The sequence below is a fragment of the Thamnophis elegans genome, chromosome 1, assembly GCF_009769535.1.
Source record: "Thamnophis elegans isolate rThaEle1 chromosome 1, rThaEle1.pri, whole genome shotgun sequence".
Lineage (NCBI taxonomy): Eukaryota > Metazoa > Chordata > Lepidosauria > Squamata > Colubridae > Thamnophis > Thamnophis elegans.
The window spans coordinates 99738377-99759031 of NC_045541.1; the positions used below are offsets into that span (position 1 = coordinate 99738377).

General features: G+C 39.1%; 1 protein-coding gene across 2 annotated transcripts in view; it reads left to right on the forward strand.

The window, feature by feature from the left end:
• The first annotated feature begins 5455 nt into the window (after positions 1-5455).
• The window catches only part of PPFIA1 (PTPRF interacting protein alpha 1), a 65781-nt gene continuing 50581 nt past the window's right edge, over positions 5456-20655 (forward strand). For both annotated transcript variants that reach the window (XM_032225436.1, XM_032225444.1), the window contains exons 1-2: positions 5456-6638; positions 7812-8075. In XM_032225436.1, coding sequence (XP_032081327.1) covers positions 7812-8075 — 264 coding nt within the window. In that variant the 5' untranslated portion in view covers positions 5456-6638. The remainder of the gene's footprint in view (positions 6639-7811; positions 8076-20655) is intronic.

The following is a 20655-nucleotide window of genomic DNA, read 5'->3' on the forward strand; positions in this document are numbered from 1 at the left end:
GAAGAAACATGTTTTAAAGACAGAATAGTTCCCTGCAGCTTCCTGCCCCCACCCCCTTTGTCAATGGGCCATTAGGATGGCCAAGCCAGTCCCTTTACATAATAAAGAGTTCTCCCCTTCAGCTCCAGGTGATGGAATCAAGGCATGCTAGTATTAGCCTTTACCCACTCACCACATGGCATCTGAGAACTCAACCAAACCTGGGTTCAAAACACAGCCTAGAGAGTTGCCCCTGCACGGTCCCATGGGAGTCTGACAAACAATCAGAATACAAGCTCAAGATCAAAGGCCAAAGAGGGCATAAAACCAGGGACTTTCGGCATTTCAGCCCTTCCTTCTCTTCTTCTCCACCAACACTGAAGCATGTGATCACCTTTTCTGTTTAGGACTCAAACCATGTGGTCCTGTCTACCATTAAACCATCTTTCCAAGCAGCTTCCATGTCTCCAGTGTGTTTTTCCTCACTTGGAGCCGAACCCAGAAGGACATTTCTTTCAACAACATTAAATAGATACAGGTGCAAAAATGGAGGGATGCATTCTTGCTCTTTGTAAAACTACGAGTCTCTTTGATTGTATCATAAAAGCGTAGTTTTTGATAGACTGATGCAGTTAGGACATTGTTATTCTTTTACTCATATTTACTCATATAGCCATCTACTATTGGACCTCTCTCCCATTCAGTTTTCATGGGGTCTTTGAGCAAGATCCACTACTCTTCACTCTAGTCTCATCACCTTTTTATCAGCATTGGCAGCTTCTGCACATGCTTGCTGCATTTTTAGCTGCAAGGATAAGAGCAGTGTCCAAATAAAAAATACCTGTCAGTAATTGATATGTCTCCTTTTATCAGTTCCCTTTCACAAAGGAGTGGAAAGTGTGGCTGAGTAAGCAAGTTATGACATTATTACTATATGCCTGTTCTTTTTTTTTCCAGAGCCGTTAATGAGAATTGGGTCCTAAGTCCAAACTCCACTATTATCCAGAAGGCAGGCAGACAACAACTGAGCAACTCATGGTTATTCTTGCTATATGTTCTTATTGCTATCAGTTCTTGTTTTCTGACATTTTTTGGTTAGGTAGGCAGGCCACAGTGAATAAAAAGAATAGAATTTCTTGTTAGGGTCTAATTCTGGGCTGTGACTAAATAACCAACTGCTAGTAGCCCTACAGAACATATACATTCTGTAAGGAATTCTTGGGACCCTTTAAGAAGATGCATTCTGATCAAACAAAGCTTTAATTGGGCCTATTATGCATGAACTAGTACAATGTATGCAATGCCAGAATCATAGAATCGTAGGGCTGGAAGAGACCTTGGAGATCTTCTGCCCTAGGCAGGAGTTCTTATTCCACTCTGGACAAATGGTTGAAAACCAACAGTGATGGACTACTCACAACTCCAAAAGTACTCCCAATTCAAGGAGGCAGGCTGTTCCATTGACTAATTTTTCTCACTATCAGGAAATTTATCCTTAATTAATTCCACACTGGAACTCTCTCGGACTAGCTTCCACCCATTGCTTCTTGTCCTGCCCTCGGGTGCTTTGAATAAATCAACTCTCCCTTCCCTGTGACAGCCCTTCATGTATTGGAAGACAGATTTTATGTCACACCAAGTCTTCAGTCTGTTAGGCTAAACATACCCATTTCCCTTAGTTATTCATCATGTGGTTTAGCTTCCAGAGCCCTTATCATCTTTATTGCTCTTCTCTGCACTCTTTCTAGGACGTCAGCATATTTTTGTATCATGACGACCAGAACTGCATACAGTATTCCAAGTGTGACCTTACTAGTGCAGCGTAGAATGGTACTATCATTACTTGTGTTCTTTATGCTATTCTTCCTTTGATGTAGTTTAGGATTGCATTGGCTTTTTTTTTGGCAGTTGCAGCACACTGCTGGCTCATACTTAAGCAATGTTCCACCAAGATACCTAGATTCCTCTTACAGGTACTACCTGTTGGTCAGGTATTGTGTATTCTATACATACAGTATATACAGTATTTGGTTTTTCCTGCCTAAGTGCTGGATCTTATTTTTCTTACCACTGTTGAATAGGGTCCAATGCTCAAGTCTGTCAAGGTCCTTTTGAATTTTGAGTCTATCTTCCAAAGTGTTGCAGTTTCCCCAGCTTAATGACATCTGCAAATATGATAAACACCCATTCAGACCCTACATCTAAGGAATTTATGAAGATGTTCAAGAGCACTGGGCCCAAGATAGTATCCCACTACATCGATATAGATGTAACTCCATTGGGTTGGTCAAATCCACACTATTGAAACTGAACTGGTTCTTATTCACAGTATTCAAGTATCAACTGCTATCCTATTTGGCAATGATTTTTTTCTCTTATATTCTAGGTTTCACACATTTATTAATGAGCTTTGAATATTTAAGGTACACTAATTACAAATGCCATTTCCCAAATAGTAAAATTTAAAGATATTAACATATTGTTAAAATATTTCCTAGACATTTAGAATTTATCCATTTACAAAGAGGGTTGAATACTGGATTATTTGTGCCTGGATTATTAAAAAAGCGTGATTATGCATTTCTGGAAGGCGACGTGTGTTCTTTCAACAGAAAGACAGGACTGCAAGATTCTGTCAGAGTTCAATTTGGTATTTAAACATAATTATTAATATTGGGCAATGTTAAGCTTCAAAGTTAATGACTGTAGACTAGACAGAATTCCTGACATTTTGCCGGCATTTTCAGAAACAAGGTTGTCCACTATGCAGAGCACTGAATAAGGATTGATTGGGCTCCTATGTTTATAGCTGGGTATCTGATAGTTTATTGGTCTTTAGTCAACCTAGTTTCCAATTGGTGCAGCTTGGTGAGAGCTGGTCTCTGATTGGTTGTTGTGCCTAAACCTGATTGAAGTTCAATCCGTGAAAGCTTCTACTAAAACAGTATTAATGTTCTTTAATGGAACAGAATGTAATTATTATTTTGTATGTAAGTAAGGGGAGCTAATTTTACTTTTAATTTTAAGCTATGGCCTAAAATACACTGCATCCATTGAATTGTTTAAGTCACAAATTTTCTGTTTCTTTGGTCATTTCTTTTTCTTTTTTTGCCCCTCTTCTGGGAGAGTCCTGGTCTTCTCTTCATGTGCTCTCTCATGCTGCTAATGCTTGGGATAACTTGTTTTGGTTTATTAGATTTTTATTTATTATAAGTAGTAGTAGTAGTATTCCCACAACCACTTCATTTTCTCATCTAATTCATAGCTCTTCACATTCTTGCACCCTAACTAGTGCCTAGCATATATTCCCTTAGTACAATCTATAATCTCTACTTAGCAAGCAGCAGTAGCAGCAAGCATCCTGTTTGTGAACTCAGTAAAAGTTTATTTTCCCAAAGGGCAAAAGTTAAGGGGGAAAATGCTTTGTTTATGAGTAATAAAACTATTACCCCAAAGCTAACTACATTTATTCAAAAAAGGTCCACTTTGCTTCTCACATTCCACTTTTCTACAGATACATATGAATTGTCAGTCCTTTTTGGAATTCTTCTTTGACACTTGATTGGCTACATTATCTGTGCATTCACCAATGTGAACAAATTTACCCAAAGGTAACTTTCTAAGGCTCCCGCTTTAACTGTAGCTATTTGTAAGTAACTGAAGCAGCCAAACCTTGTTCACTCTGTAACACATTAACCAGTTGAGTAGTTTCTCCTCCTTGCCCTTCTCCAAATGGCTAAACTCAAGTTCTCAGAAAGTGTGGTTCTCCTCATAGAGATGTCCAAGTTTCTTTTCCCCACCCCCTTCCTTTGCACTCCCCACGGATAGAGCTTTCAAAGTATTTCTAGCAGGATCACTAAATTCTGTAACAGCTTTGTTCCCTATGCCATCTGTCTGGTAAACTCGCAATATTTTTTTCTTGCCATGTAAATGTATACATCCGAGCTAGACTGTGTTCTCTGTGTCATATTATGTGGATACATATATGTGTCATATATGTAATCTACATATATATAAAATCCAACTACCACTCACTCATCAAGAAAGCTCCAGAATGGTAAAGCCTACAAATTTGAAACTTGGCGCATGTTCCTCTTGGCTTCTAGGTGCTTGCTAAGAAAGGATTTTTCAAAATGACCATCAGATCATTAGTATTTCTTATACCATAATTAGCATGTTCTGATGCTAAGTTCTACTCCCCCTCCCCACTGGAAAAGAACTCTGTTCCAAATGCCAGTTGCCTCAGATTCCGTTAAATCAGTTCAAACTGGCAAACGTTCCACTTCTTCGCTCTGGAGTGGTCTGGGGCTCCTAACAGTACTAAACGCCGGTACCCCACCAAAATATCTATGCCTTCCATCTATGGAATGGCTTCTGGACTCAAGGCAGCAGGAGCAATATTCCCTTATGTGTTTCAATCACTGACCACTACTGAGCCAATGAATTGTGAACCGAATTTCTCCTGCTTAGCCCAATCACATAATTTTGTCATGAAGCATGGCTATCCAGCAAGTGTTATATATATGCTGGTCTTGTTGTATTCCGGTGTTTTCCCATGCAAGATTGTTACATGGGAAAAGATCCAAATACAACAAGACCAGCATACCTACACCCATGAAAATCTAGTATGTATGTATGTATGTATGTATGTATGTATATATGTATATGTATATGTATATGTATGTATGTATGTATGTATGTATGTGTGTGTGTATATATATATATATATATATATATATATATATATATATATATATATATATATATATATATATATATAAATAAATAAATCTCAGATAGTGAATCTTTTGCAATATATATATTGCAGATGGTGAATCTTTTGAGAGCTATACGCAATTTAATTTCAATGTATTAGTGTACATTCAAAGTGACAAAGTTTTTCTAAATCTAAGCTATTCCCCTTAGAATTGGCAACGGTGCTTTTTTTAAAGAGGCAACTCGGATTTTTCCCCTTTGAAGCCGTTTCGCTTCTCATCCAAGAAACTTCTTCAGCTCTGATTGGATGGTGGGGAAATAATTGGCAAGAGGCCAAGAGTCAAACCTCCAAGGGCAGCTCACGATAAGGATTCCTTTGGGACCGTTGAAGAGGGAGGGGGGAAGGAAGGAAGGGGAAACGTGGCCTTTCAATTAGTACTGCACACGTGTTGTTTATTTAGGAGAGGGACCTCCGTGTTTGACGGACCTACTTCCCAGCTATGCCTAGAGGGGGCTATTGTTTTCTCTTGTCCCTCAGAGAGAGAGAACGAGCGAGCGAGAGAAAGAGAGAGACCGCGGCCAGCTTCGTCTTCCAGCTCTTAGAAGGAGACACGAGCTTGCCGCCAATGCCCTAAAACCAACCGCCGTCCCCCCAAATCTAGTCTGGCTTCGCTGAGGGAGGAGGGAGAGTAACCTCCCCTTCGCCTTCCAGAGCGAGACGAAGGCCCCGCCGCGCTGCATTGTGGTCCACGCCGTTGTATCTTGAAGCCGCAGAGGCTGTCGGGAACCACGGGAGGCGGCGGCCAAACTCCGAGCGGCGGCCGAGGGCCCGGCTGGAAACAAGGCAGTCCCATCGCCTCCTGGAGCTTCTCAAGCCTTCCCTGCAGTGCTCTCCCGGGCCCAGTTCGCCGCCTCCGCTGCCGCCGCCCACCGTTGGGGACTCGGAAGAGCCTTTGGGAGCATCTCCGAATTTAGCTACCTCGGATGGGGATGTGGAGGCAGGAGGCGGAGCTACCTGGGCAGAGAAGGCCGAAGTTGAGAGCGAGAAGCGGAGCGCAAAACTCCTCTCTGGCGCGGCGGGTCCCCTGAGGCCTCCGAAAAGCAGCCCTCGGTACCCAGGAAAGTCTTCCCGGTGAGGGGTGTGTGTGGGGGGGACGGGGACGAAACTCCGAAGAGGTTCCCTCGGGCTCTTCACCCCGGTCCCCGCAACTTTTTTCTCCGCTTTCTGTGCTCGTTTAACTCTTCCTGCCTCGTGAAAGGTGGCGGTGCGGAGAGCTCCTGCCTCCCCGTGGAAGAACGGAAGGATCATGGTTGGCACCCGCATCCCAAGGACGGTCTTTAGATCTTGGTTCTGCTTTTGAAGCTTTTTCGCAGCAACGTCCCATCCCCACCCCCCAAAAAGAGGAATTATAAATGCACGGGAGAAGACACGGAAACTTAAGAGGCGGAAGAGTGGAGTGTCTTCTAGTGCCTCCGTGAGAGCTGTAACAGCTTCTTTTTTTGGGGTTGAAGTAAATGTCTTTGTGACCTAAAGTAAGATTTCTACATCATGCACAATTTGCCGACCCAAAGACGTTGAGAAAACATTCGGTCTTTTATTCCCCGCACATAACACCTCGCCTTTGCGGGGCGCGGAAAGACTTGTGGACCAGTCTTCGAATAAGGGAGCTTAGTATAACATACCTTGTTTTAACCTTTTGCTTACTGCGGAATACTAGATGAATTGATCCTCCTGTTGGCTTATCTTTTGTTAGGAAGATTACTTACTGCCTTGTGTGACTACCCAAGGTGGGGATTATTTAATGAATGAACATTGTAGTGAGGGTGGATGGCTGTTCTACCATTTCATATGCTTTTGGAAATCGTTATGCAAACTTGCTGAAAAAAGCTGATATCGTTGGGAAAAATTGATCTCTTTTGACAAATCTCTTTTATCAAACAAGGTAAGTGGATCAATTAAAGCTTGCTTAGTAAACACTTTATGAGATGTGAGGGATAACTAGAATGAAATAACATGTTAGGTCAGTGCTGGTTACATTGTTTGGTTTTAAATGATTAAACTCATTCTCATTTTATTATATAGCTTTTAAAATATGAGAACTCAAATTGGAATGGAGAAAATTGTTTACATTTAGCTCAATAATTACAAACTGTAAAGGGTAAAAAACTTTGAAACAAATTTGGTGGCCTTTAATAAATAGGAGCTGTTTCCCTTTTTTAATAATTCACTTCAGGAAATTCATTAAGGCTTTTTCTAATGCTGTACCAAAGAGTTTAAATTTCCATATATCTTAATTCAAGCTTTGAAAATTATAGAATCACAGAAAAGCTTATAACTTATTAATAGCATCCAACATTTGCTTGGGATGCAAGGATTCAGGTTCAAAACTCTAAGTTCAGGGTTTAATGATTTATTTGTGATAACACTTATTTTTTCTTTTGAACTTTTTAAATACAGTATTTCTTAAAAAGTTTCTTCTTATTAATTTATAGCATTCAGTTGCAAAAGGGAACCTATACTGTTTCTGTATTGATATATTTCTTTAAAAGAAATTGTGTGACAATCTCCCCTCCCCCCCAAAAAAGCTCAGAGAACTGGAAGTAGGTAGTAAAAGCTTAAAAATTAATTAAAGCAATTATAAGACTATGATGGTTGATTAATAGTCACATGGACAAACAAGTTTGCTTTATTCCTCTTATGTCTTTTGCTGAATGCATTTTTTTTCAAATCTATCTGCAATAATGCTACTGATGCATTTTCTGTACTAGCAATTATTAATGCAGATTAGAATGTCTGTACTTACCCATAAACATGCTGGAATCAGATAAAGCTCTATCCTCTTATACTTTTCTTTAGCACTTACTAAGGTAAGTTAGAATTTTAAACAATTATCCATGTCAAGTGAATTTTAGCATGAAAATTATAGGGAAGTTTTATCAAGTTATATGTTGCACACAGATGTCTGATACTATAAATTTGTACTAAAATTGTGACAGATTCAGATAAATATAATTGGATCCTTGTAGCTAGATAACATTGTAGCATCTTAGTTTTGCTAATTAATTTGAATTGGTATTTTTATGGTTTCATAATTAATCTTAACATTAATTTCAAGATGATGTGTGAAGTGATGCCAACCATCAGTGAGGCAGAGATTCCCTCAGGGGGAAGTGGAAACCGTGGTTCAGGTTCTCCCCTTCAGTCAGATGCTGATTCCCATTTTGAGCAATTAATGGTATCCATGTTGGAAGAGCGTGATCGCCTCTTGGACACATTGCGAGAAACTCAAGAGACACTTGCATTGACCCAGGGTAAACTACATGAAGTTGGTCATGAGAGGGATTCTCTACAACGACAGCTTAATACTGCACTTCCTCAGGTATTTATTTAAATGAAACCTTTTTTTTAAATTTAAAAATATTAAAATCAATATTTTAGTTTAATTTCTTTTCCCAAACAATTATTGGCAGGAAATAATAAACCACCAAGGAGATTGTGTTCTTCAACAATTAACTTAGAAAAATAAGTGTTCTAGAGAGATTAGTTCTTCTTTTAATGGGATTTCTAGGAATGATGAAGCAAAATATTTAATACGAGTGACAGAGTTTGAAAGGTTGTTTTATTGTCATTCATTACCCATACAATTTAAAAATTCTAGATTTTTTTATTCTGAAGTTGTTGGCAACTATCATAAGAGTTATTAAACTGAAACATTTGTTGGGTAATACTGTAGTGAAGAGAAAAAATTACTTGCCATGCAGGAAGATGTAATAAAAATATATAATGATCATGTTTATAATGGTGGGTTTTGTTACAGAGAACCAAACATTAAACCAATGTTTGACAAGAATTGTAGCTTTTTAAAAAGTATAGTAGAATGACAATTCTGGCTAGAAGAAAAATAAAAAGTATTTACATGATTAGCAGGTGTAGCATCCTGCTGTTCTGACTGTAGTAGTGCTTTGTCATCATAATATATCCCTTTATAAGGAAAGACATGATATTTCAACTTTAACTTACAATTGTGGATCTAAAAACTAAAAATATGCAGCATATTGTGACTTAGCCACTATAGTCTTAGCTTTTCTCTCTGAAATTTCATATAAACAGCTTCAATATATTATTTTACTAGTCTGGCTGATTAAAAACTCTGAACAGTAGTGCATACGGTATTTTCTAAGGAAAATGTATACCTCTTAATTAATTAAGGCATCAACCGGTTTTATTTGTATATCCGGTGTAGCATCTTTTTCCATATCATTCTTCTAGCCTCTTATTTTTAAATTCATTTTCAAATCAGCAGTGTCTTGACTGGTAAAACTTGTTCTTTAGCCGTAACATCTTAGTCTATCTATAATGACAGACACTTTTAAAATTAAATCTGGGTCCATTCTTCACAAATATCTTTACATGTACCCACTTAAAGTATTTTGCTCCATTCTATTGCATTAGTGAAATGTAAGTGTTTTTCTTCTTTAATTGTAATCTTTAGTTTCTTCTAGTTCTTCCTGGTAGTCAACTTTCAAAATCCTTTCCTCTCTTCTTTTTAAAGAATTCAAAACAACATCATTTTCTCACTGGAAGAATTTTTATAATTATTTTCAAAATCTTATTTTGAATCCTATCTGGATCTTAATCCTTTTGTAACTTTCCAGAATCAACATACTAATCATCCATTTGCTGTTTATTCAAAAGGGCGAAAAATGAGATCCCTGCATTTAAAACATTTGCTAAAAATTGAAGGAAATTCACCCAGTGCCCTAAAACTTGTTACTGCAAAGATTCCTAATACTTGAAAGCAGTTAAAGCAATTTCCAAAAGTGATTAAGAAATGGGGCTTGGCAAACCTTAGATCCATAAAGGCTGCATTATGGCTGTGAGCTGCTTGAAATCCTCTGCTCCCAGACCCTCAACTCACAAGTTCACCACAAAAACCTCAGTTTCTGCAGTCTGTTCGTGAGAAACAGCTGTCTAGGGAACAAGTGGTTGATTTCATGATCTCTACTTTTTGGATAGATTTTTGCTGTCTAGCCACTGATACATGTTGCAATTCTGTCCCAGCTCCTTCAGGGATTTATAGTTCATTACGAATCCTCACCAGAAGTCACCGCAAGATTTTTTTTAAAAAAATAATAATTGCAAATTAGTGTCTGGGTTTTGTTTTTTGACTCTGGGTATTGTCCGCTAAAGAAACCCTAAGATCCAAACATAACCTTTGTGAACGTTCCTTGGTGGTTTTGAAGTAAATTTGCAGACAAAAATATTTCTTCTGAGATTAGTATTAGATGAAGTTCAGACCTTAGATAAATAGATTTAGAGTATCTTGTACTTAAGGGTTCCACCCCTCCCCTTCCAAAGAGCATGTTTGTATTTCTTTGTTTTAATGCCAACTACTAGGAAAATGAAGGAATTTGTTTACCCTTCATTCATTCTGGATTTTGTTTTGTAAGAAAATACATACTTCATAATGAAATTACCACTGAGAAAAACATGTAAAATATCTTAAAGGGTGGATTTAGGGGAGGTGTAGTTAAAATTAATAAAATACTGCTCAGTCACATTCATAAAAATGAAGGGCTTGAAACTTACAACTTTTGCCTAATAAGATAGACATAACTTTATTTTGAAATAATCTGTTTTTGAAGTAAATTCATATATTTGGCTAATAATATTTATATTTTTAAGAATTTAAGAATACTTTTAGAGAAACACTTAATAATAGCTTATTTTGAATGCAAACCTAGTTAAGCATATTGGTTTGATAATATAGTTAATTTGTATTTGAAACACATCCAATTAAAAACTGTCTTGTGAAAATTGAAATTAAGAGATGAATATAGACTTGAGTCATTTTATTTTGGAATTAGACTTAGAAGACTTAGAAGAAAGAATGCATTTAATCTTGCTATGTCAAGCGAATATTGAAAGCAAGCTAGATACATAGCTACACCAAAGCAAAGGGCAGAATGGACCTAGTAAATGTGGTCAGAAACTGTTTAAGAGACAATATTTGATAATCTAGATTAAATTTGCAGCATTTATTTAAAAGGTAGATACAGTTTTTGAATGTCTAAAAGCATAATGGATATATTGGTAACCAAATCCAAATTAAATTTTAACTTTAAGAGAATAAGAAATATAAACTGCAAGGTTGATGGTTTGATGCTTTTTAAAGGTATAAGTAACTTTTTGTGCTTAGGCACACATTTGAAAGGAGGCAATAGATTCTTTCAGAATGGCTGCCATGATGCATATGACCAAGCCACCTGTTTTTCAGAAGAAAATTACATATTGTTACATATTGCTTTTGCCTATAATTTCTTATGTTATAAGTCTGCTTCAAGTGAGATACCATGGTACATTTGTTCTAATTATTGAGTTCATGGTTTAATCCATATCCAAATAAATTGAATTATGTGACATTTGGCCATAAAAAAGATTTGTAAGGTTTTCATGATAGCTTAAAATGTTAAGCCATAATATGGCTTGCTAAATTTTAATTTAGGCTGTGGCATGTAGCCACCAAACTAGTTTTTTCAAACCTACCACAAACCTAGTTGAAGAGATCAGAACTTAATGAACCAAATTCAGTTAACCTACATTGTATATTGGAGTTAAAAAAGATACAATGAGTATCTTTACTGGGAAAGATGGTCTTGGAAATGGCATGAAGGGTACTGTTGCAATCTTAAACAGAGCAGAAACTTAATCTAGTAACTTATTGAATATTCATGATATCTATTTGGCTTGCTTTATTAGATGTCTATTCCTTTGTGACAGTCATTTAATAGAAAATGCAAAACAAAACAAACTTTAGAAATCAAATTGCAATTTAATTTCTGCCACTGACATTAAATTTTACAACAGTTGCAAAAATACCAATAGACATGTTTTTAAGAATGATTGGAGGAGCTAATTTACTCAATAGTGCTATTGAGTCTTGTGGTCTAAATGGATAGGAGTGTGTGTTTGTGAGCATAGAACTGGAGATAGCTTGGTCACAGTATTTTCTGTCCTGATAATTTCTTCTTTTGATTACTGTTTATGGGGCTTCCCTTGAAAATAACTTGTAATCTTTCACTAACTCAGAATGCTATAATGATAATTGTAATTTAAACAGCCAAGAAGAAGCATACTATCAATTATTACATCAATTCTGAACAAACTGTTCTATCTGCTCACTTGCCTCTGGGCATTATTTAATGTCTAGCTTTATATCCTGTAATGATTTAGGATGATAAGTATTTGACAGAGTGCTTCTGCAAGAGCCATTTTTCCTATATCACAGAATTTCTTCTTCTTGGGATCTTTCTGTGGAAAGAACTGTATATTGATTCATGTTGTAGAAGCTTTGTGTTTAGACCAGTGGTTCTCAAGCTTCCTAATGCCGCAACCCTTTAATACAGTTCCTCATATTGTGGTGACCCACAACCATAAAATTATTTTATGTTTTCCGTATGTGTTTTCCAATGGCCTTAGGCGACTCTTGTGAAAGGGTCATTTGACCCCAAAGGGGTCCCGACCCTCAGGTTGAGAACCACTGGTTTAGACCTAATACAATGTGTTACACATGTAATTGACCTTGAAGCTTTTGAGAAGCTTCAAAAAACACTCTTAAGTTTCCAACAAAGTTTAGGCAAACCTGATCTATATTCCATTTTTCTCCATAATTTGCACAGGTTGTCCTTTCATTTTTGAACTCTTAAATCAAGCAAGAAAGAATAAGTGGTGATTTAGAGCAGCAGTTCTCAACCTTGGCAGCTTGGCAGCCTGACAGGAGGGAGGGGAGGGGAAGTGGGCATGAGCCTCGGGCTGGTATATGCATGTACATTTGCAACTTGAGTTGTGCGAGCGGGGGTGGGGAGTACACATGCATGTGAGTGCAACTCAACTTGCAAGTTGAGTTGCATGTGCACTGGCCCGCCACTCGCTCAAGTCGAGCTGCTCGTGCTTGCACACTGGCTTGCTGCTCACACAGCCTGGTTCCAAATAGGCCACGCCCCATGGCCCATTAGTGGGCTATGGTCCATGGGTTGGGAACCCCTATTTAGAATCCAATGAATCCAGGACTATTGTAGCGCGGGCCAGGAGAACCTTTATATACCTATAGTCTATAGGTAATGTATATATCACCTGATCCTGTGCTACTATAATTTACTGTACATAGGACTGCATTAAAGATTATTCGAGAGCACCAGCTAATCCAAGTTGTAGTTACTTTTGCAGGAACCAGGTTTATTAGGTATGGCTACATAATATTGGTTATTAGGGGAGATCGAGTAGACTCAGCCTTTAAGATCTTTGGAATATGTCTAATTTGTGATGCAGTTGAAGGGTGATGTTTTGGAGGCAGTTACTTAGCTGTGGCATTTTTAGCTTGAGTGCCCTTGCTATGGAATGCTTTTAGCATCTTCATCATTGAAAAGTTGTCCCTGTGGTTTCGTTGGTTTGGTGTCTTACTCTTTATAAGATTAGTGGTGTATAAAACCAGTTAATTTAATTGTGCCCTGATTGTTCAACACCCTTTTCAAAGAGTAGAGATTTCTGATGCTTTTTGGACATGTCAAAATCTGTAAGCTGTCCTAAGTTTTTTATAGCGATTTATCTCAATCTGGTTGCTGAGAGTTGTCTCATTTTTATAGTTTCTACTGTTTGTCTTTATTTTCTTGTTTGCAAAAAAAGAAAAAAATGTACATGAAGAGTCGTCTTTTAGAAAATTCAATTTATCTTCAATTCAGATCATTATATAATGTATTTAAAATTTTTATATATATTTTTTCATTTACCAAATTATAAAAAGAGAAATGAAAAATTAAGCAGATAATTTAGTAGTTTGAAAACTAAAGACTGCTCCAATCAAGATTGTGGTAGAATGCTTATTCAAATATGAAAAGAGATAATTGCTCAGAAACCTGTATAATTGATAGGTAGAGAATTGATATATAAGTAGAATATTCAGATATTTAACTAATCAATTTTAATTCATTGGTGGAAATGAAACTTATGAAGATACTTCGATGCCGTCCTGAAATTCTTACCGTGTTTCCCTGAAAATAAGAGAGGGTCTTATTTATTTTTTTGACCCACAAAATATGGCCTTGGGCTTATTATAGGGGAGGGCTTATTATTTTCTTGGGCAAGCGAGAAGCAAGGCACACCTTTTATCTTTCCAGCTCCGTCGTGCTCCTCGCCATTGTGTCCAGAGAAGCCGCTAGTTAAAAAAAACCCTTCTCGTGAGTTCTATCAAACTTCTTGAAGTCGCGAGAAGGGTTTCTTTTTTTTTTTTACCAGGGGCTTTCCTGGACACAATGGCGAGGAACATGATGGACCTGGAAAGGTAAGAGGTGCGCCTCGCGGCCCAACAGCAGCCACCTTGCCCCAATGGTAAAGGCAGCCTGCCTGATTCCCTTCCCCGCCACCCCTTAAGTGAGGGGTGGCAGATGGGTGGGGAGAAGCGAGACGTGCCTCTTACCTGTTCAGCCCCGCCATTATTATTGGGGTTTGGTGGGAGGTGTTCTTTTTGCGTGAGAGGGAATGGGGTGTGAGGTGCGTTGCTGGCCTGCCACCTCCCACCCCACCCCCAATGTAACAGCTGCCTGGCTTCTTCCATTCCTCGACGTCCCTTTAGCGAGGGGTGGGGGGAGAAGCATCCTAGCATGGAATGGGACTGTTCTCCTGCCCGTCACCCGCCTATTTCGCCCCCAGAGTTTCTCCCCCAGTCATCCACCTCTTATCACTTCGCCCCCGCTGTGAGGCACCTGGCTGTTCGCGTCCTTCTCTTCCGTCCCCAGCCCTTCCTCATGGGCCTTTGGGAGAGATACTCTTCACCTCGGCCTTTTGGGCTCAAGAGACAGTTAGCCGCCAGACAATTGGAGGAAGGGAAGGGAGAAAAAGAGAGGCACAGAGGGAGAAAGTGTTTTGTGTTGAGTTTCCAGTTGCCTCAGGTCCGAGCTAGAAAATCTAATAAATCCTTTGCATTCCCCCCAACCCAAAATGCTGGGGAATAGCTAATAATCCTAAAACAATAGACTTGTCTGACTCATTTCAAGAACTGATAGTCCCAGGGAGCTAATCAGAAAGAGTAACAAAATACTGAATAATTACCATCTTGTTAAAGCAATTATTAGGCACAGGAACTAGTCAAATTTCCCAAATTCATTTCTTTTCAACAGAAATAACCCTTTTCCCTTCCAAACAAAGCTAAACTAAGAAAATTATTCCATCAATAGATATAGCATTTGAAGGGAATAATAATAAATAAAAAGCAATAATTTAATTGTTAAGCGTCTGTAAAAATATATGCTAACAATCACTTGCACTCTTCCTAGGATAAGGTCTAAATCCTTTATATGACACCCCTATCTCCTCCAGGAATCAGCACATAACCATGCTCTATCTCAAATACCAGAGCAATCCTCACACCTTTTGTGCTGTTAATAAGGGGACCAAATGGGAAATTAAGCAAACACAGAAGGGAAAAGGTAACAAAACAACATAAACACTGTCAGGAAGGATGTAAATCTAAGTTAGGATATATGCCTGAGTTTTACAATGTAGTTAGATTACATGACTAGAGTAATTTAGAATAATTAGGATACCAATTTGAGGGAACCTGAATGTGTTTTCAAAATGTGAAGTATACCTATGGTTGACACGTGTTGGGGAATCTTATCACAGAACAATGGTGAACTCTTAATACACATTTAAGCCTGTGCAAAGATAAAAGAGAGGAAATAGGCCCCCTCAGGAGAAAGAAATCTTGCCCAGCATTTTGGGGTGGGGGGATTGCAAAGGATTTATTAGCTATTCCCCAACATTTTGGGGTGGCCGATTGCAAAGTATTTATTAGATTTTCTAGCTCGGACCCGAGGCAACTGGAAACTCAACACAAAACACTTTCTCCCCCCTGCCTCTCTCTTTCTCCCTTCCCTTCCTCCGATTGGCTGGCGGCTAACTGTCTCTTGAGCCCAAAAGGCCAGGGTGATGAGAAAGGGCTGGAGACGGAAGAGAAGGATGAACAGCCAGGTGCCTCACAGCAGAGGCAAAGTGATAAGAGATGAATGATTGGGGGAGAAACTCTGGGGGCAAAATAGGTGGGCGAAGGGCAGGACGAAAACAGTCCCATTCCATGCTAGGACGCGCGCATCTCGCTTCTCCCCACACCACCCCTCGCTAAAGGAACGTCGAGGAAGAGAAGAAGCCAGGCAGCTGTTACATTGGGGGTGGGGTGGGAGGTGGCAGGCCAGCAACGCACCTCACACCCCATTCCCTCTCACGCAAAAACAACACCTCCCACCAAGCCCCAAAGATAACGGCAGGCCTGGTTGCTTCCTTTCCCCGATGTCCCTTTAGTAAGGGGTAGTAGTGGGGGGAGAAGCGAGACACGTGTCCTAGTTCTACAGGAGACTGACAGCTCTGCTGTGTTCCTTGCCCTTTCATCCTTGTAAAAAAAAGTCGCGAGTTGAACTCATGAGGTTTTTTTTTACAAGGGGCTTCACTGGATGAATGGGCGAGGAACGCAGCGGGGCTGAACAGGTAAGAGGTGCGCCTTCTTTTCCCCCCCACCTGCCACCCCTCGCTAAAGGGGTGGCGGGGAAGGGAACCAGGCAGGCTGCCTTTACCATTGGGGCGAGGTGGGCAGTGTTGGGCCGCGAGGCGCATCTCTTACCTTTCCAGGTTGTTGTGTTCCTCGCCCTTTTGTCCAGTGAATCCCCTTGTAAAAAAAACCTCATGAGTTCAACTTGCGAGGTTTTTTTTTTACAAGGTGCTTTAATGGACGGAAGGGTGAGGAACGCAGCGGACCGGTCAGTCTGGTAGCACTAGGACACCCGCCTCGCTTCTCCCCCCCACACACACACCTGCCACTCCTCGCCAAAGGGGCGGCGGGGAAGGGAACCAGGCAGGCTGCCTTTAACACTGGGGTGGGGTGGGCAGTGTTTTTTTGCGCGAGAGGGAACAGGCAGGAGGGGGTGATTGTATTGCTGGCCTGCCGCTCTTTTTGCGGCGGGCTCTTTGCACGAGAGGGAACGGGGCGTGAAGCACTTTGCTTGGCCTGCAGTTCTTTTTGCCCTGCAAACTGTACTGATAGGTGGTACAGTGGTAATGGTGGGGACCAGTTGCGCATGGGTTAAATAGTTGGAGGTGGGCTTATTTTCAGGGGAGGGCTTATTATGGCGCATGCTCTGAAAAGCCCGTTTGGGCTTATTAGCAGGGTGTGTCTTATTTTCGGGGAAAAACGGTAAATTAGAGGTTTATGTGTTTTTTAGAATTATGAATTGAATATTTAAAATTCAGTAAAATAGGCAGGAAATTTGTTAATTTCTAACACTTAAAACTCCAACTTGTTAACATTTTGAATTCAGTAAAAATCTTTAAAAAACTGCTGTGTGATAGTCTGACCTTTATATCGATTGATTGATTTTTAAAAAATAAGTGTAGAAATATGCAGTCTTAAATAGATTTTGTGTGGTGTGATTCTTGGACTACATGCAGTTTATTAAATCTCAGCACATCGTAAAAATAATTTCTGCTTCAAATGTAGGAAAATTTAATATTTGCACAATGAAATCTGCAATATAGTTTCATAGAAATAAAATCCTATTTTGCCTAATGGAATGTTGTAGTTGAAGAATCAGACATTTTTTCATTGTAATTATGATACATAGTTTGATGTATTCTGATGTGCTTTGGGTACATAATAGTTTAACTATGATATAGTGTCATTCATATGTTTTACATCACACAGGTTGTCTTTGCTTAGCAACTGCCTCATTCAGCATCCGTTGAGTTATGACAGGGCTGAAAAAAATAACTTAATGACCAATGCCCTCATTTATAACCTTCATAGCATTCCTCAGTCACACGATTGCCATTACAGTCAGTATGCATATTCTTTACCTGACCTTTTTTTTCCTGCTTTGCAGAACAGAGAGAAGATTGGGAAGGGATTTCAAGAGAATAAGTGGGTACACAATGTGGAATAGACCAAGCTCTTTGTGTAGTGTGCTTGTGACAGCCAACACCACAACATTTCTTTCGATGTGTATTCCCCATTGTGTGCTGACTTACTCTTGTAATTCCTTCCTCTCCAATGTAAATAAAAACATTAATTCCTTCCTTGCTAATTATAACAAGGGAGAATGCATTCCAAACGGTGGGGGAATCATTAGGAGGAAGTAAAACTGGAAGGTGTGAAATTAATTCATTTTGTTACTTTCATACCTGCTATCCCAGTCTCTCAGCTTTCCAAAGTGGGGAAAGTGTGGTAATGTGTTTTCCCACCTAGTGGCCACTTCAGTTATTGATACAGCTGCTGGTTCCAAGTGTGGTTCTAAATGAGGACTACCTATAACTTATACCCTTCATTTGTGTGCTAGTAGGCTGATAGAAATTGAAATTCAAAACATTTGAAGATACTGTGCTGCTTAGTCTTATATAAAATTTGAATCCTTTTACATATGCAGCAGGATTTATTTGGTTCTCCTCACTCCTTCATCTTGATTGTGCAATACTTCTGGCATCACCTGCTGATCTTGTCTGGCTATAGAAATTAAGTTGGCCTGAATTTATTTGGTCCTTGACTAGAGGACCAGCAAAGGATAACAGGATTGTATGTTACACTAAGACATCTGAAAATATCCCTGAATGAAGCAAAGGTAAGCTACTTGTATACTGTTGCCAAGAATTTTGTCTTATTGTAATCACCACAAATCAGGCTTTTTTTTACCATTATATATTTGCTCTGGAGGTTCCTCTGATATGTAGAGCACAGTTCAGGAGATGGCTAGGGAAAAAGATGCAATTGTTTTACTGGTTGATATATCTCTTAAACTTTTAATATTAAACATTTTAGAAATAGTAAACTAACATTTGGATTGTAGTATTTGAAATTGTGGCCTTTACATTGCATCATGTAGTTGATATTTTGGGGGGGATTACACAATGAGAAGCGTATGCAAATACTGAGTAAGTTATTAAAAGTTATAATTGGAATTGCATGGTGAATTATAGCTATTTAGTTTGTGAAGAGTGGAATGCATTCTGCAAGGAAGAACATTAAAATAGTAAAATTGTATTCTCAAAATTCCTTCATGTTAAACATAAAACAGGCAGTAGTTTGGCCAATTAGTTGTTCTGCTTTACAATATATTATGTTGTATAATATTGAAAGGAGAGTATAGTAGAAACAGGCAAAATTAAAAATATAGTATAAACATTTTTAGCAACTGATTTGTTTCCAGGCTGTTGGATTTAATATTCTGAATTTTGCTGCGAATTTTAGTTGCTAAAGAGAAAAAAAGAAAATTAAATCATTTTAAATATTAATGTTCATTTTGTATTGGCATACAACATTTAAATGTTTAATTTTCTTTATTTCTGCTTACCCATGTTCTGATGTGCATGACCCCCCTGCGCTCCCCCCCTTATGGCACGTGAGCCAAAAAAGATTCGCCATCGCTGATGTAGGCAATAGAAAACATAAAAGAATAAAAGTCTTCAAGAGTTATTTTTTGAATAAAAAATAATGGAATGCTATTTCAAATATATTTCTAATTTGGCTTTTTAGCAGTAGCAGAATCAAGAAACACATTTAACAACAAAAATCAAAAGGTTATAGAGTAATGCAACTAAGCTCTTTTCTGCTTACTTGGGTCATCATATTGGAATGCAAGGAGACAGAACTGTTAGACTTGACTTAAGAGGCTTTAAGAATTTACTGAAGTGTAGAGGATATAAAATATGGTGTGAAGAGCTCTTTATTTTAATCAGGATATGAAAGAATAGTAAAACGTAAACAGTGATACATACCATCAGTTAAGCATCACAAAAATAATTTCTTATCTTTTTATCCATGCAAAATTAGTTCCAAAGTGACAATATAATAATGTTCATTAGTATGCAGACCATTTGTCAAAATAAGAATTTAGTTCTTACTCTAAGATTCTGATAGTTGTCATTGTTCAGCAATATTTTCATTAATTTACAATATCTTTTATCTTTTAATGTGAGCTGTTAGCAAAATGAGAATTTTAATTTTATAAGAATACAATATCTAAAAGTGATCTAAAAAGCAATTAATGTTTTTAAGAGTTATTGAAAAAAATTCTTTTTCTCATGTTATAAACTTGTTAAACTAGAATTACTGGATTATTCAATTATTTTAAAACGTTTTTTTTCTATTGTGTTTCTCCAAAAATACAACCTGTCCTGAAACTAAAGCCTTGCCACATTTTTCGCGTGGGTAAAAATATAAGCCCACCCACGAAAATAAGCCCCCTGGACAATCCCCCCACTCCGGCCAGGCAGAGCATTGCTAGTGGTATCCTGAAGGCACCAAGCCGCGGGAACAAGGTGGGGGGTAAAGGCACTCGCATTGCTTGGTGCTTTCGGGGTACCATTAGGTTGGACAGCAGTGCTGTGCCCAGCTGAAGAGGGGGGGTTGCCGGGCAGCTACTCTCTTGCAAGCGGACTCTCGAAGAGCCGGGCACAGCCTCAGGGTCGAATGGCTGTGTTATGCTGTCGCAGCAGCAACACTCACAGGCTCACGATGCCCTTGGCTAACTCTGCAGAGCCAGGGCATCTCCGCTGCTGGCGCCGCCCGCCACTTGTTTTTTTTTTTCCGGCTTTCAAAGCATGGACGGATGCCGCTTTGGGAGCACACTCTATGTTTGTGGGCTGTAGAGCGTACAACCATAGAGCATACTCCCAGAGCGGCATCCATCCTCCGTTGTGGCTTTCAAAGCATGGAGGATGGATGCCACTCTGGGAGTACGCTCTATGGTTGTACGCTACCATAGTGCGTACTTCCAGAGCGGCATCTGTCCTCCGTGCTTTGAAAGGTGAAAAAAAAACTCAAGCGGCGGGTAGTGCCAGCAGCGGAGATGCCCTGGCTCTGCAGAGTTAGCCAAGGGCATCGTGAGTCTGGGAGTTGTGCGAGCGGGGAGCAAAAAAGCTGCTTG